This window comes from Ovis canadensis, chromosome 7 (assembly GCF_042477335.2).
Source record: "Ovis canadensis isolate MfBH-ARS-UI-01 breed Bighorn chromosome 7, ARS-UI_OviCan_v2, whole genome shotgun sequence".
Lineage (NCBI taxonomy): Eukaryota > Metazoa > Chordata > Mammalia > Artiodactyla > Bovidae > Ovis > Ovis canadensis.
In genome coordinates, this window is record NC_091251.1 from 113,382,086 (window position 1) to 113,398,536 (window position 16,451).

The 16,451-nt window shown below is 43.0% G+C and overlaps 1 protein-coding gene across 4 annotated transcripts in view; it reads right to left on the reverse strand.

Annotated features, from left to right (window-relative positions):
* The window catches only part of SPG11 (SPG11 vesicle trafficking associated, spatacsin), a 79,789-nt gene extending 63,338 nt beyond the window's left edge, over nucleotides 1–16,451 (reverse strand). For 2 of the 4 annotated variants that reach the window (XM_069597329.1, XM_069597330.1), the window contains exons 1-7: nucleotides 16,152–16,451; nucleotides 13,363–13,547; nucleotides 12,293–12,517; nucleotides 10,435–10,636; nucleotides 6,447–6,584; nucleotides 5,802–6,250; nucleotides 4,304–4,449 (exon numbers count right to left, since the gene is read on the reverse strand). In XM_069597329.1, the coding sequence (XP_069453430.1) occupies nucleotides 4,304–4,449; nucleotides 5,802–6,250; nucleotides 6,447–6,584; nucleotides 10,435–10,636; nucleotides 12,293–12,517; nucleotides 13,363–13,547; nucleotides 16,152–16,354 (1,548 nt within the window). In that variant the 5' untranslated portion in view covers nucleotides 16,355–16,451. Of the gene's footprint in view, nucleotides 1–4,303; nucleotides 4,450–5,801; nucleotides 6,251–6,446; nucleotides 6,585–9,304; nucleotides 9,469–10,434; nucleotides 10,637–12,292; nucleotides 12,518–13,362; nucleotides 13,548–16,126 lie in introns of those variants that run through there. The other 2 variants (XM_069597331.1, XM_069597332.1) reach the window with 2 other exon arrangements.

The following is a 16,451-nucleotide window of genomic DNA, read 5'->3' on the forward strand; positions in this document are numbered from 1 at the left end:
ACGTCTGAATTAGGGTTCCTAACCTCTATGTTCCCTCAACTGTAAAATGGAAAAAATAATAGTTTTTATCTACAGGTAAGAAAATGAGCTAGCACCTGATTATTAACATTAATATTTAGAAAAAATAACTATAGGAAATATCCCAACAGTAAACATGATTACTTTGGGATACCAGATTCATAAGAGACTAATTTTCTTTTTTTCCCATTCTTAAATTCTCTATAATAATTATTTTGGTAAGTCTTTCAATAAATGGTACTGGTCACTGAAAATCTATATGCAAAAGAATGAGGTTGGGTCCTTTCCACTTACCACACGTAAAAATTAATCAAAATGCATCAAAGACTCAGATGCAAAAACTAACACAATAAAACTCATAACTTTATAAGAGTGAATTTCCATGGCCTCACAGAACAGGCGCTGGTTACTTAAGCTGTGACACCGAAAGCACAACTGAAAAGCAAAACTCCCCAAAACAGGTAAACTGACGTCATCAAAATTAAAAACTCATGTTTCAAAGGACACCATCAAAAACGCTGGAAGTAAAACCCACAGAATAGGGTAAAATATCTGTAGATCATACATCTCATAAGGGTCTAGTATCTAGACTATGTAAAGAACCCTTAGAAAAAACAATAAAGACAAATCACTCAATTACAGAATGAACAAAGGATTTAAGTAGACATTTCTCCAAAGAGATATATAGTACAAACGGCCAAGTAGCACATGAAAACATGTTCAACACATTAGTCGTTAGGCAGATGCAAGTGTAAACCACAGTGAGACACCGCTTCACGCTGACTTCACAGTCACTAGGATGGTTTTGATACAGCAAAACTGGACAGAGCACGTGGACCGGGAGCTCCTGGAGCTCCTTTATCTCGCTCTGGGGATGTTCAACAGTGCAGCCACTGTGGAAACCAGCTTGGTGGTTCTTCAAAAAGTTAAATAGCTTGCTAACTCTACTGCCAGGTGTATACCCAGGAGACACGAAAAACTACGGTGATAACAAACCCTGGTACACCGCGTCCACAGGAGAATTCTTCACAGCACGCAAGGGAGAGCCAGCGGAGTGTCCACTGCTGCTGATGGACTGAAAACAGGCGCTAAACCCACAGAGCGCAAAGCTGCTCAGACAGAGTGAAGTCCCGACACACGCTACGTGGACGGACTCTGCACACACGCCAAGTGAGAGAAGCAGCCACAGAAGGCCACAGACAGAGCAGATGAGCGTGTGGATACGAGGGTGCGTGAAGAGTCGGGAGTGACTGCTAAAAAAATTGGGGTGAAAAAATTGAGACAGTGAAAACACTAGCAGAGAGGATGTTGTATAAGTCTGAACACACTAGAAACCACTCGTAAGTGAATGATATTCCCACCCACAGATGGGTGAGTGTTACGGTATGTGAATTATATCTCAATAAAGCTGCCACTAAAAGACGAGTCTGGTATGTAACTTTATTAAGTTCTAGTTCTCAACCTTTCCATGCGGTATAGTAGAAAGTGCCCCGAGTTTGATTCTGGCTCCTGCCTTATTAGTGCCGCTATGGACCACTCAATCGTATTGAGTTTTTCATCTGTAAAATGAAATGAATACAAACTACCCAACTGGTCACCTGTGGTTATTTTAGCACAATTCAGAGGATGCACAGAAAGAGTGTTTGTGAACTACATTGTTGCTGCTTACTCCCTAAAGTCGTGTCCGACTCTTGCAACTTCACGGACTGTAGCCCACCAGGCTCCTCTGTCCATAGGCTTTCTCAGACAAGAATACTGGAGTGGGGGAACTAAGCACTGGTGTATAAATTCAGGGATGCCACTACAACGGTACGATAAGAGCGGTGGGGAAGATAGAGCAGGATGAGTGCTCACTCCTGCTTGAGCTTCCCGTGGCTTGTTTCCACTTCATTTATTCTCATTAGCTTACTGTTGCCTCCGTCTTCTGTAACTTTTTCTTTCTTTAGTTCAGTTCAATTCAGTTCATCAGTCGTGTCCCACTCTTTGCGACCCCATGGACTGTAGCACACCAGGCCTCCCTGTCCATCACCAACTCCCGGAGTTCACTCAAACTCATGTCCATCGAGTCGGTGATGCCATCCAGCCATCTCATCCTCGGTCGTCCCCTTCTCCTCCCGCCTTCAATCTTTCCCAGCATCAGGGTCTTTTCAAATGAGTCAGCTCTTCGCATCAGGTGGCCAAAGTATTGGAGTTTCCGCTTCAGCTTCAGTCCTTCCAGTGAATATTCAGGACTGATCTCCTTTAGGATGGACTGGTTGGATATTCTTGCAGTCCAAGGGACTCTCAAGAGTCTTCTCCAACACCACAGTTCAAAAGCATCAATTCTTTGGCTCCCAGCTTTCCTCACAGTCCAATTCTCACATCCATACATGACCACTGGAAAAACCACAGCCTTGACTAGACGGACCTTTGTTGGCAAAGTAATGTCTCTGCTTTTAAATATGCTGTCTAGATTGGTCATACCTTTCCCTCCAAGGAGCAAGCGTCTTTTAATTTCATGGCTGCAGTCACTGTCTGCAGTGATTTTGGAGCCCCCAAAAACAAAGTCTGCCACTGTTTCCCATGAAGTGATGGGACCAGATGCCATGATCTTTGTTTTCTTAATGTTGAGTTTTAAGCCAACTTTTTCACTCTCTTTCACTTTCATCAAGAGGCTCTTTAGTTCCTCTTCACTTTCTGCCATAAGGGTGGTGTCATTTGCATATCTGAGGTTACTGATATTTCTCCCAGCAATCTTGATTCCAGCTTGTGCTTCTTCCAGCCCAGCGTTTCTCATGATGTACTCTGCATATAAATTAAATAAGCAGGGTGACAATACTCCATTCTCTTGACATACTCCATTCTCTATCTGGAACCAGTCTGTTGTTCCATGTCCAATTCTAACTGTTGCTTCCTGACCTGCATACAGGTTTCTCAAGAGGCAGGTGGTCTGGTATTCCCATCTCTTTCAGAATTTTCCATAGTTTATTGTGATCCACACAGTCAAAGGCTTTGGCATAGTCAATAAAGCAGAAATGGATGTTTTTCTGGAACTCTCTTGCTTTTTCGATGATCCAATGGATGTTATCTCTGGTTCCCCTGCCTTTTCTAAAACTAGCTTGAACATCTCAAAGTTCACAGTTCACATATTGCTGAAGCCTGGCTTGGAAAATTTTGAGCATTACTTTACTAGCATGTGAGATGAGTGCAGTTGTGCGGTAGTTTGAGCGTTCTTTGGCATTGCCTTTCTTTGGGACTGGAATGAAAACTGACCTTTTCCAGTCCTGTGGCCATTACTGAGTTTTCCAAATTTGCTGGCATATAGACTGAAGCACTTTCACAGCATCATCTTTCAGAATTTGAAACCGCTCAACTGAAATTCCATTACCTCCACTAGCTTTGTTTGTAGAGATGCTTCCTAAGGCCCACTTGACTTCACATTCCAGGATGTTTGGCTCTAGGTGAGTGATCACATCATCTTGATTATCTAGGTAGTGAAGATTTTTTTGTACAGTTCTTCTGTGTATTCTTGCCACCTCTTCTTAATATCTTCTGCTTTTGTTAGGTCCATACCATTCTGTCCCTTATCGAGCCCATCTTTGCATGAAATGTTCCTTCAGTATCTCTCATTTTCTTGAAGGGATCTCTAGTCTTTCCCATTCTGTTGTTTTCCTCTGTTTCTTTGCACTGACCACTGAGGAAGGCTTTCTTATCTCCTCTTGCTTTTCTCTGGAACTCCGCATCCAGATGGGTATATCTTTCCTTTTCTCCTTTGCTTTTCACTTCTCTTCTTTTCACAGCTATTTGTAAGGCCTCCCCAGACAGCCACTTTGCTTTTTTGCATTTCTTTTTTTTGAGGATGGTCTTGATCCCTGACTCCTATACAACATCATGAACCTCTGTCCACAGTTCATCAGGCACTCCATCTTCAAATCTATTCCCCTGAATCTATTTGTCACTTCCACTATATAATTGTAAGGGGTTTGATTTAGGTCTTACCTGAATGGTCTAATGGTTTTCCCTACTTTCTTCTATTTAAGTCTGAATTTGGCAATAAGGCATTCATGATCTGAGCCACAGTCAGATTTATTTCTTAGTGTTCATTATGCTATCCTCAAAGCCAAAAAGGGTAAATTGCTAAGCAGAATTAGGGTAATGAAACAGACAAAACTGAGCAAATGGATGTGTAAAGGCTACATATCTTTTGTTGCTAGGTTGCATGTATCTCCCAACTCTTTGGCCACATAAGAGTAAACAACAGAAAATAATCGAACACCATCATACTACAGACACTCAATTCTGTTACCTCGAGCGCGTGTATGGGGATGGAACACCGCCCCCAACCATTGAGATGGCAAAGAGAGTCCACAGTGCTGGCACTTCCGTGGATCATCAGCCTATTTAAAAATTCCTCTTGAGTCAAACCAAACAAAATCAGAGAGAGTCCATTTTCTGCAAGACAAAAAGTCAGCTTTAATAAATTGTTAGGACTTAGGTTTCCGTGTTATGACAGGAATTAATTTCTAACTACTCAATACTTCAGCACTGTAATTACTAATGTTTACTGGGTACTGGTAACTAATGACCTCAATTAATAAATTCATCATAATTTTTCAAAGAATAATTTCAATTTTCAAAACAGTTAAACACGAGACAAATTCTCATAAGAACAATGCATCCTACGAAACAGCACTAAACCGCTCTACTTTGTACAATCCTGCACAATCAATACTGTCTTAATTGTATCCTGTATAATTGTATTTTGTATAATGTAAAAAATTGTATCTTGCACGATCAATACCTGGAACCTTTACCAAAATAAAGCATTTAATAGCATGCTCTGATACACAGAAATACATGATTACCAAAATTGAGATACTGAAGAAGAAACACACAGTTCAACCAGAACACTCAGTAGCTTTACAGGAAATTATGGGATAAATGCTGAATCAACATATATCTCACACACCATACCCAAATACCGATGGGAGCCAAGCAGGTAGGGAGAGAAGTACAAGAGAACGTAAGCTAAAAAAAAAATTAAAAAACAAAAACAAAGCAAAATAAACAACCTGAAAGGAACTGGCCCATCTAAGGCCACTGAAATTTGGCTTCCATCCATAAACTGGAGGAGGGATGAAGGCCAGTGGGCCAAATCTTTTTTCAGTAACAACTAAAATGCCAGATTGTGTGAAATCCTCTAATTTTACATGCTTATAAATAAAATCTTTTTTTAAAGTCTGGATTTTCCTGGTGGCTCAGATGGTAAAACGTCTGCTTACAATGTGGAATATTCATGTTCGATTCTTGGGTTGGGAAGATCCTCTGGAAAAGGAAGTAGCAACCCACTCCAGTACTCTTGCTTGGAAAATCACGTGGACAGAGGAGCCTGGTAGGCTACAGTCCATGGGGTCACAAAGAGTCAGACACAACTGCACAACTAAACTTTCAAAAACTGTTTAAATTTTAGGTAGTACAGGCCAAACAAAATAAATCTGAGTTCAAACATGGTCCATGAGCACCCAGCTTGCAACCTCTGCCTACACAGACTGAAGTCCTGTGAAAGACTTGCTAGGTTAAAAACCAACCTTTCTTAAACTCTCTGACTTAGTATGCTAAGCATTTAGCTGAGCAGAATTAATCTTAACTAAAAATCAAACACAGGGACAATAGTACTAAGAGTAACACCGAATTTTCTCCATCAAAGCCTAGGCTTAAGAGGTGCGAGCAGGCACCACCACCACTCAGGAAGAGTGGTGGGGCAGCCCTCAGCACGGGCTCCAACCTGGGTAAGACGTCCTCACCTGTCAAGACGAAGCACAGCTGCTGGACTCCACCACTGTCTACAGGAATACACTTTTTGCCCAGCAAAAAACACTGCGTGCTCTGGGTCTCCAAGTCCCACAGGACAATGGTCCAGCCTGTGCCTTCCTCTGCCCAAGTGAACAGTGCAGTGAAGCCTGTCACAGACACGCAGGTGAGCTCAAGGGGCTCCTCCCGTTCCCTGAGGCGCATCCTTTTCCACACTCGTCCTGGGTCACTGGTCCTCGCAGGGCCTTTCTGTGGAAAATTACACGGGCTACACGTCACATCTTGTGGAGCAAAGGCCCAGTCTGACACACTGGTACTGCGGTCACCAGATTCAGGGGACTCCAGATGCAAAATATCCTGGAACCACGGAGCACAGCAGGACCCTCCCAGCTTGGAACTCTGTATTGTTTCATTCAATGACGACAGCTGGGCTTTCCAAGACCTGGGAGACAGGACAGAGCTCACATCGGTGACAGTGAAAGGCAGTGAGTGAGGCACTGAAGCAAGCAAAGGCGCACTTAGGGAGACACGAGTGTCTACTCTGTGAAGACTGAAGTGAGAAGGTACAGTGTCAGCCTCACACACACACACACACACACGAGAATAATAAAGTAAATCTAAAAAGGAGGTTTCTGTACCTATCAATTTGGAAGGAAAACTTGGTCAGTTTCATGTTGTAGTCAGAATTAACAGGATCATCTTCATCTACCCCCTCGGGACCGTCAACAGGGATGTCCTGTAGAGTTTTCTCACATAACAGATGTCCTGGGTACTGCCTATGTTTCGAAAACAATAGTCATGGTAAAAAACGATGGTCAAACCCAAATCCATGTTATTGCCTCTCCTGTTAAACATGAAAAGGGGGTGGAGGCGTCGCAGAGCAGAGGCAGTACAGATGGCTGCCCTGGCCTGGGCGCCTCACCCCAGTGCTGGGGGTACACTGAGGGAGCCAGGCCGTGCATACGAAGCTGACAATGTAACATTGTGCGTCAATTACAGGAATTCAAAAATTTACCCTTAAGGGAAGTTTTATGAAGAGACAAGAGCATGTATTATCTACTACACTGTAGATGTGAAGCTAGTAACTTTTACCTGAACTAATGTATTTGAATTTTTCAACAACCCTATGAGGTAAATATATGCCAGTTCTGTAGCTATAGAAACTAAGGCTCAGAGAAACAGTGCAGCTGGGTTTGAACCAGGTAAAGATGACATAACTACAGGTGTTTAATCACCCACCGCCACGAAGTGAGATATGGGCTGAGACCAGGGAAATACATAAAAGCTAGGAAAGCAGTGTGAATGCAGGTGTAGATGCAGAATGTATGTAAGATGAGGCTGGAGAGCTTTGCAAGAGACAATGAGGTCAGGCTTTATGGGCTACAAAGGATTCTTTGGAAGGAATGATGCTAAAGCTGAAACTTAGTACTTTGGCCACCTCATGCAAAGAGCTGACTCACTGGGAAAGACTCTGATGCTGGGAGGGATTGGGGGCAGGAGAAGGGGACAACCGAGGATGAGATGGCTGGATGGCATCACCGACTTGATGGACGTGAGTCTGAGTGAACTCCGGGAGCTGGTGATGGACAGGGAGGCCTGGTGTGCTGCGATTCATGGGGTCACAAAGAGTCGGACACGACTGAGGAACTGAACCAAACTGAACTGAAGGACTGTTAGCTTTCATTTTGGGGAAGGAGGAAAGAAGCTGGACAAGGGCTTTAAGCGGAGAAGCCACATGAGCAGACTCAGAGGAGTGGCTCTGGGAGACTGGGGTGTGCACAACCCCCTGAGCACTCAGATTACTGACCATTCCAACAAGTTGAAGGTAACAGTGTGACTTGCATTTGCCAAGGAGATGATGTTAGACAAAGCAGGCTGACAGTGAAGAAATATGACCTGTGGAGAAAGCAGCTCCCCCGCAACAAAAGGTATATATATACACTCTGTCCCCACATGCTCATACCTGCCTGCACTCTGAAAAGATGCGCATTTGAACAGCATCATTCTGGCTACTCCATAGAGGGTGCGTTTGAGGGGGGAAGAACAGATACAGTGAGACCAATTATAAGGCTGGTAAGCTAGTTCAGGTAAGTGAGGACAAAGAAGTTAAGAAAAGTGGAAAAGATTCAAGAAGCCCTGAAGAGCTAGAATGACTAGGACCTGGTGATTAGATGGACATGGATCTAATACTTAAGAGGCTGGAGATCTAGAAAAGACAGGAAACAGAAAATGGTCCCTGAGGAGGAGGGAAGGAATGAGATTCAGAGCACACTCAGAGGGATGGGCCTGCATGGGAGCAGGAAACCCCTTCCCTGTAACAGGACAGAACATGGAGAAGACAAGTGCAAGAAAGTGAGACATTTCACGTGAGAAACTGAAGGAGACCCCGTGAGATGGGGTCTACTTCCTTTACGAAGTAGGAGGCAAAGTCATCCAAGAACAGTTGGGGGTAAAGAGATGAATAAAGGTTCGAGAAAAACGGATGTTTAAGACACTGCTGCAAAAAAAAAAAGGGCTCATGGAAAAAATCACCGTAAAGTTGCCAGGCAACACGAGAGACCACGTAAGGCCTGAGTTGTGAACTTCAGTGGCATCGATTTTATCTGTGGCATCCTCACAAGTGCTCAGTTGTGTGGATGCAGGGAATAAGACAGGATTAAAGAACGTGTTAGACCAAGTGCTATCACACAGCAGCATCAAGCATTTAGGGCGCATTCAAAACAGTGACTCCAATGCCAGGTCACAGACTCTACACTATAAAAAGGGGGACGTGAAGACAGAGGAGATGCAGCCGTCACTCGTGAGGTCAGCTTATGCAGATTCCAGTGAAGTCAGATGAGAGAAGTGGGGGTACCTGAGTAAGCAAGATGTAGTTCGGCAAGTTGTGGTCAGAGCGGGATGCGTGGAAAAGTGATTTAGGGGAGGAACAGTGTCACATACTGACAAAGCCCAGGGTATGACTGTGAGAATGGACGGCTAAGGTAAGCTGGAGGAAAAAGTTACTGACGGCAAATTGAACAAACAAATCACGTGGAGCTTACACGAGCTTACAAACTCTATAGGAAACACAAAAAATTAGAGAAGTAGTGAAAGACTATACGATTGAGTGTTAAACTGTAGTTCAAAGCAAAAAGTGCCAAAGTTCAAAGAGAAGAAAACTTATAAAATGAGCAGAAATTTACAAGTGGAAGGGATTTTAGTAAGGAATGACTTCATAAGAGAGGTGGATCTCAGAGCAGGAACAGGACCTGACAAAATCAAAAGGGGTGGCTGATACTCCATATGGTCGGAAAGAACTAGAGTTGGAGGCCCGAATGGAAAAAATACTTTTAGATTCCATAGTACACTTACAAAATACAGAGTCAAGTTCCTCGAGAAGTTATACTAATTAAAGAGCACTCACGTAGATAATTAACAAGTAGAGACAGATTGTTCATTTAGATGGACAAGACAGATCCCCAAACTGGCTATAGGGAAGGGAGCAGAAGTTCTTTACCGGCTGATGTTACAGTGGCTGAGTTCAAAGGAATCTGCCCCAAGGAATGCGCCTGGTGACCCTCAGGGTTCTCTTGGGGTACTGCCAAAACATCCAGAGGAACAGAACCCTGCACTCAAGGATCAGGGGAGGTAAGTGGGTTTCCTTCCTCTTCACCTGTTAAACTGTTTTCCAAAGAAACTGATTAGGAGGTAACTCTACAGATACAAGATATATTTCAGTCGGTGAAAATGGCCTACTGATACACAAGCATACAACCTGAAAATGTGATAATCATCCTGGCTTCAAGATTCTAAAAAATATGGTAAAAAGCCATTAAGAACAAGTGAAAAAAATCACAGTAGTAAGAAGTTCTGGCTGATACGTGAGGATGAAATTAACTCATCGAAGTACATTCCCAATGACTCAAGGGTATGTTTGTTTCATTCATATTAAGCTATGACCCAAAATCCTAATGGCTTGAAATGTCCCTTAATTCTGAAAGTCATAAACGCTGATTAGCCTACTTGCAAGTTGCAATAAATAGGTGCTGTGTACATGGGTATGCATAGTCAGATACAAACAGGTTCCTTTCCAACCTAAGACCAGAAGCAACTAGAATTTCTAAATCAAAAAGCTACACAGAAGTACTCAATTTTCACTAATATATTCAGGAAGCTGCAGGTGTGGGCCCTCCACAGGGAACACCCTAGGAAACCCTAAGGTGGAAAAAGACGGACCCCGCAGGCGGCCAGGACCACAAGCCACGTAAGATGCAGCCCTAACAGGGTCAATCCCACTCTTCTACTCGGGCATTGGAAAGAAGTGAGGAGATTACATACAATAGCTCAGAGTTTTTAAAATTGTGATTGGTTACTTTTTACATATGATGACATAAGCTGTCTATAATATGAATATAAATCAAAATGAAAACTTGGATATGCATCCAGAAGTAAAAAATAGCCAGTGGTCATCTGTACATATTTTTATACAGTAACAAGCTCACTATGCAGTACCTAGAATATTATCAACTAGATAGAGGAAAAAAACTGGTTACAAGAAAGGGAAAAAAAGGCTAACAAGTACATTTCTTAACCTCTCTATGGCTCTAGTCATTCACCTCAAATTAGAGAAGCAAGTACTCTACATACCTGAAGTACAAAGTCAAGTTCACAGCAACTGCAGCGTTGGGGAAACCCACCACCGCGACAACGTCCAGGTCCTGAGACACTTTCAGCGAAGTGAACGAAGAGCTCCTGGCTGGCTCCTGTTGCTGCTCATTACACACATCTTCCTGAGGAAGCGCTAAGTCCACCTGAGCTACTTGTCTGCCACCCACAATATCAAACATGTCTTTGAGCTCAGAGTTAAAGACAATGTCAGTCTTAAGTATGCCCAAACACTTAAAACACAGGACAGGACAGAGTTACAGACCTCGTCGTTCCAACCTTGTAGCTATAATGACAGAAGGAGAATGGACATTAAAGAGCCCATTGTGCTGACCAGGCGACTATGTGAGTTTCCTCAACAGCGCTCACTCAGCCTCCACTCTGTGCCAGCCGCCGAGACATCACGAACACTTTCCACTAGTGCTCTCCCACGGCACTGTTCAAGAGAAACAGCTCGAGGCGCGTTTGCCACGGTACATTTTCTAGCGGCCTTACTGAGAAAGTACAAAGAAACCAGTGACCCTGATTTTAATACATTATTTAACTCAGGATATCCAAAATATTATCCCTACATGTAATTAATATAAACATTGATACACTGTACGTATTTCTTCGAAATTGTTCAAATTGAGTTATTTTATACTTATAGCACATTTCAATTGGGACAATTTTCACTGCAATTATTTGGTCTGTATTTAGACTGCAAAAATTTATATTTAAGAACTTGGAACAGCCAAGTCGTTCCAAACATACTTTAAAGTTCTCCAATAAATGAATCGAGTATCAGACGTTCAAGTAATTAAATACAACTAAGAATTCAGTTTCTCAGTCACACTAGCCAGTTTCAAGTGCTCAACAGCCACACATGCCCACTGCCTACCATGTCGGACAGCACAGTTCTGTAACCTGGCAACAAAAACGAAGCTAACCCAATATTCTGTCACATTTTTTATAATACAATAACCTGTATTTTTACAAAAGAAATGTTAATACAGACTGTGATATATATAAAATACTACTATTTGGTCACCGCCACAGTGGGTCAGTGGTAAAGAATCAGCCTGCAACGCAGGAGACATGTGTTTGATTCCTGGGTTAGGAAGATCCCCTGGAGGAGGAAATGGCACCCCACTCCAGTATTCTTGCCTGGAGAATCCCATGGACAGAGGAGCCTAGCAGGCTACAGTCCACGGGGTCACAAAGAGTCGGACATGACTCAGCAAGCATGCACACAAATGACATATGTAAAATAGTAAAGAAAATGAAATAAAAGCCCCCAAAACACTACTATAAGGGTTGTTCTTCAAATAATCTTCAATATAATTCTGCTGGTGACCTATGAATCTAAGGAAAAAACAAATCTGTGACAGTTTCCAAAAACAAACGTAAAAAAACAGTTATGCAAACAATATGATTTCCTAATATGACAGAAGCATTAGAGGCAGTAAAAGAGATAAGATTATACTCATACACAAAAATGTGTGTATTACATCATAAGCAGTCATCTAAATCCCTCCTGGAACAAGCACAAAACAGATATTTAATAAATAATATTTTAAATAAATGGGTAATACAGAATATACCCAATTAAAAAATATAGATAAGCTGGATGATTATGACTATGAAAAAATGTATATTTATAAACTGAAAAATATCTGAATGGAATATAGAGCAATGCAGTTGAGTATCTGAAGTTCATGAACAGCTTTTTCTCTGACAGTTTTACTGAAAAATTAACCATTCCACCTATAGCCCAGTCCCTAAACCTATGAGCCTAAAAAGGCTCATTTTCCTAGGTATTCTCCTCCCCCGACATCAACATCTTTACCAAAAAGGATACAGATCCAGCCTAAACTACTCAAAACAAAGAGAATTCCTCTGCAGAGCTGCGTGTCAATAATCCTGTCCACTGCCTGCGCAGGTAAGGGCAACGTGTAACAGCTGAGTACCCTAATTTCAGCATCTCTTTCAGGAAACATAACATGTAGGACAACACATTTGTTGATGAACAATAATGATGTGTTGTTGTGAAACGACAGAATCCTCAAAGATAACAAGGAAATACCTATAAAACAAAAGGACATCACATCAAACTCACTGGTCACAATTTTACAACTGGTAAATTTGGTGCTGCTACCATAACACAAACAGATGAAACAAGAAAGAATCAGCATTTATCTTAGTCCAACTCTGGACAATTACTGATCACACTCAGCTGAGCAAGTGGTCACTGGAAGGTAGCTGAGGGAATGAACGAAGATGACCTACACTCTCTCTGTGCCTTCTGTTTCCGGCCAGAGTGTGATTTAAAAACCCACAGGATGATTAAAAAAGGTTCCTACCCACGAGACCCCTACGAACCATCACAGACTCGTTTTTTAAAAGGAAGAGACATAAGCAGGGTGGCAAGAACGCTACTGCCTTAAAAATAAATGCCTGAGTGCTTTGATTTCTGCTCCCTGAAGCCCTCCGGATAGGATGTAGCAAACAGCTCTGTGACCAGCCTAGATCAGCAGATTAACCAAGAGAAATATAATGTCAGCCACAAAAATAATTTAAAATTTTCCAGTAACAGCACTGAAAAAAGAAACAGGTAAAACTAATTTTATTATATTAGTTACCTCATCTTCAATACATCAACATATAACTAATACAAAAACTATTAATGAGCTATTTTACTTTTTTAGTACCAAGTTTTCAAATCTGGAATGTACTTGACATTTAAAGGACATATTAATTCATATTAACCACATTAACAGCTTAACAGCCTCATGTACCTAGTGTCTACTATACTAGACAGGGCAAATACCCCTCCCTGATTTTACCTCTATAAGAACTGTTCCTGAAATACATGCAATTACATAGTTATGCAGATTCAAACATGCTGAAAGACTACCTGCAAATACTTACTGATATTTTGATCTTCAACAAGCTTCTGCAATGTCTTCTCACTACAGCTACACAAAACGGTTGCATCACATCTTTCATCTTCCAAATTAAATTCATAGATGAGCAGTTCATAATTTTCAGTAAGAGCAACCAGTCTGGGCTTGTTGTTTGGTGTCCCACTGTGATGAGAATCCTCCCATACAAACCTAAGGGAAAAGTTTAGACTATTATTATATTCTACATCCACAATAATACTTACCCACAACGGTGAGGGTAAAATGGCAGAAAGAGTAGAGAACTTCTTGGTTCACCTAATCACATTCATTCTATATACAACCTAAGGGGATGTAAACTGCTCTAGATTTCAGCCCCTTTTCCCTTTCTCCTTCCCCTTCCTCACTTCTTTCCCCTCAACATCCTTCAGGGCAACACAAGAATACAGGAATGGGTGGTGACGAGGGGGCAAAGAGCAAGAAATGGTGACTGCTCTTATTCCATTTCATCCTAAACGAGGACTGATGCTATGCTCAAAGAAACTGTCATGATCAAGGATAAGTTTCAATAACCAAATGTCTATTATTTATAAACGATGGTCTTCACAATAAACAAAAAATATGTTCTGCTAACATAGACGCTTTCAATCACATTTTTAAAAAGTGATTATTGCATTTATAGACTTCGAAGACTTTAAAGAGGCATATCACAGAAGAGCTCTGTCCAACAGAACTCTCCATGAGACCGAAGTGTTCTAAGAATCTGCAAGGTCCAATACAGTAGCCAACTGCCACATGGCTACTCAGCACTGGAAACATGCTCAGTGAGTGCAACCGAGGAACTAAATTTTCAATTTTAAGTCACATGTGGCTAATGGCTACCATATGGGACAGTGCAGTTACAAAATATATAACGCAGTACAAAGTCAACATACCAACATGGCTAACAAGGATGGAAAGAGACTATTAATGCAAGCTTCAAGTTAAATAGTTACATTTAAAAACAAGAGCCCAGATTTCGAAAACAATGCAGATGAAGCTACCATGCTGATAGTTTCTTTTTTTTAAAAAAAGCTTTTTTCCAAAGTAGTAAGTTTCACATTTAAAAACAGTGAACTTGGCGCCATGTCAGAGAAAATACACTGACACTTTGTACTTTTGTCTTTATACCTAGAATGTCTCATAAACAGCCAATACATGACTGTTTACACTGAAATCGGAAAATGTCAAATTAAAATATATTTAAAAGCAAAATACTGTGAAACAAGTAACATCATTAGCACACGGGACCATACTGCCACGTGCAAAGACAGACTTTTCAGTGAACAGATTACAGAATGCACAATGATTCAACAATATATGCAAAAAACGTGTATATCGCTAGTCTACCAACATGCGATATTGGCAGAAAAAAGAAAGTCGCTCAGTCGTGTCCGACTCTCCGGCATTGCAGGCGGCTTCTTTACAAAGTGAGCTATCAGGGAAGTGCCATTGGTAGAAAAGCAGGAAGCAAATTCTGAACCCTATAAATTTGTCCTTATTTTTACCCGATGAATTATTCGAATTAACATTAAATTCAGTTAGAAAAAAAGCTAAAACGTTGTCCTCCATGCTCTGCCTCCCACTAGTTTCACGCAACAGCTTCCATAAGCCCCCCAGTTGCTTCAGGTCAGTTCTCCTTATCTTCTGTTGGGATCTCTGACTCATTCCTCTCTTTACAGGACTGTGTTCACCGATACTTAACAATGTGGAATCAACTAACTTGAGAGAGAATCCTTTTCCTAGAAGCTGCTGCTGCTGCTGCTGCTGCTAAGTCGCTTCAGTCGTGTCCGACTCTGTGCAACCCCACAGACGGCAGCCCACCAGGCTCCCCCGTCCCTGGGATTCTCCAGGCAAGAACACTGAAGTGGGTTGCCATTCCCTTCTCCAATGCAAGAAAGTGAAACGTGAACGTGAAGTCGCTCAGTCGTGTCTGACCCTCAGCGACCCCATGGACTGCAGCCTTCCAGGCTCCTCCATCCATGGGATTTTCCAGGCAAGAGTACTGGAGTGGGGTGCCATTGCCTTCTCCTCCTAGAAGCTAGAGACCAGGAATAAAGATACCAAACGAACCTCTACTGTGAGGCACTGCTGTAAGACCTGGAGATTCCAAGACTCTGTGGCTACTAAAGTCGTAAAGAAACATTTCTAAAACGTTTTATTAAAGAGTCCAAAGCCTCGGATGGCACTCTCAAACTTAACGATGTAAAATGTAAGAGTTACAGACGACTGAAATTGTTTCTTTTCTGTCCAACCGACCAAAAAGCCTCACGTGTATTAAGAACTGTCTTACACCTTTTAGGCACTACTCCTAGGTAACGTGCAGCGCGCATAAGCATTTCTTAGGAAAATACATTAATGAGTAGAAAATGCAGGCTCTATCCTTCAAAGGGGAGCGGGGGGAGGAAGCCCCAAAGTGAAGGAAACAGCTATCCGTATCGCGCATTAGAATAACAGGACAATGGAAATGAGATGATGCCCCCCGGCTGGCGTCTTCAACAGATTTAACTGAAGAAACGGGCGTGGGGGAACAGCACGGTGACGAGAAATCAAACTATGTCGAACGAATAAAAAGCTCAGCGCCCAAACAGGGACTCCTACAGCTCCCCGCGTGCGGCCTCCGCCCAGCGGGAACGGAAGAGGGGAACTCGACCACCATGCGGCTCTGAGGGGGGCCGGGCCCGCCTTGGGCGGGCGCCCCGCCGTCACTCCGCTCCCGCCGCCCCCAGGCCAGCAGAGGCGCGCTCCCTCACCGCCCGGCCCGGCCGCAGCTCTTACTGCCGAAAACAGCCTTCCAGCAGGCAGTCGCCCCCGCCTCGGCCGCCCGGCGCCAAGGGGAGCACGTGAAGGCTGCCTGAAGCCGTCAGACTGCCCAGGGCCGCCTGCTCTCTGTGCAGCTGCGCCCGGGGCCCCAGCCGCCCTCTGGCCTCGGCGGAGACCGGCACTAACAAAACGGGCAGCACCCGCTCCTCCGCAGCCATCCTAGCCCGCCGCCCCTTCCGGCCCGCGTGCCGCGTCCTGCGCCTGCGCACTGCGCCCAGCCCGCTCTCCGCCTCTTGATTCCCCGCCGCGTCGTGC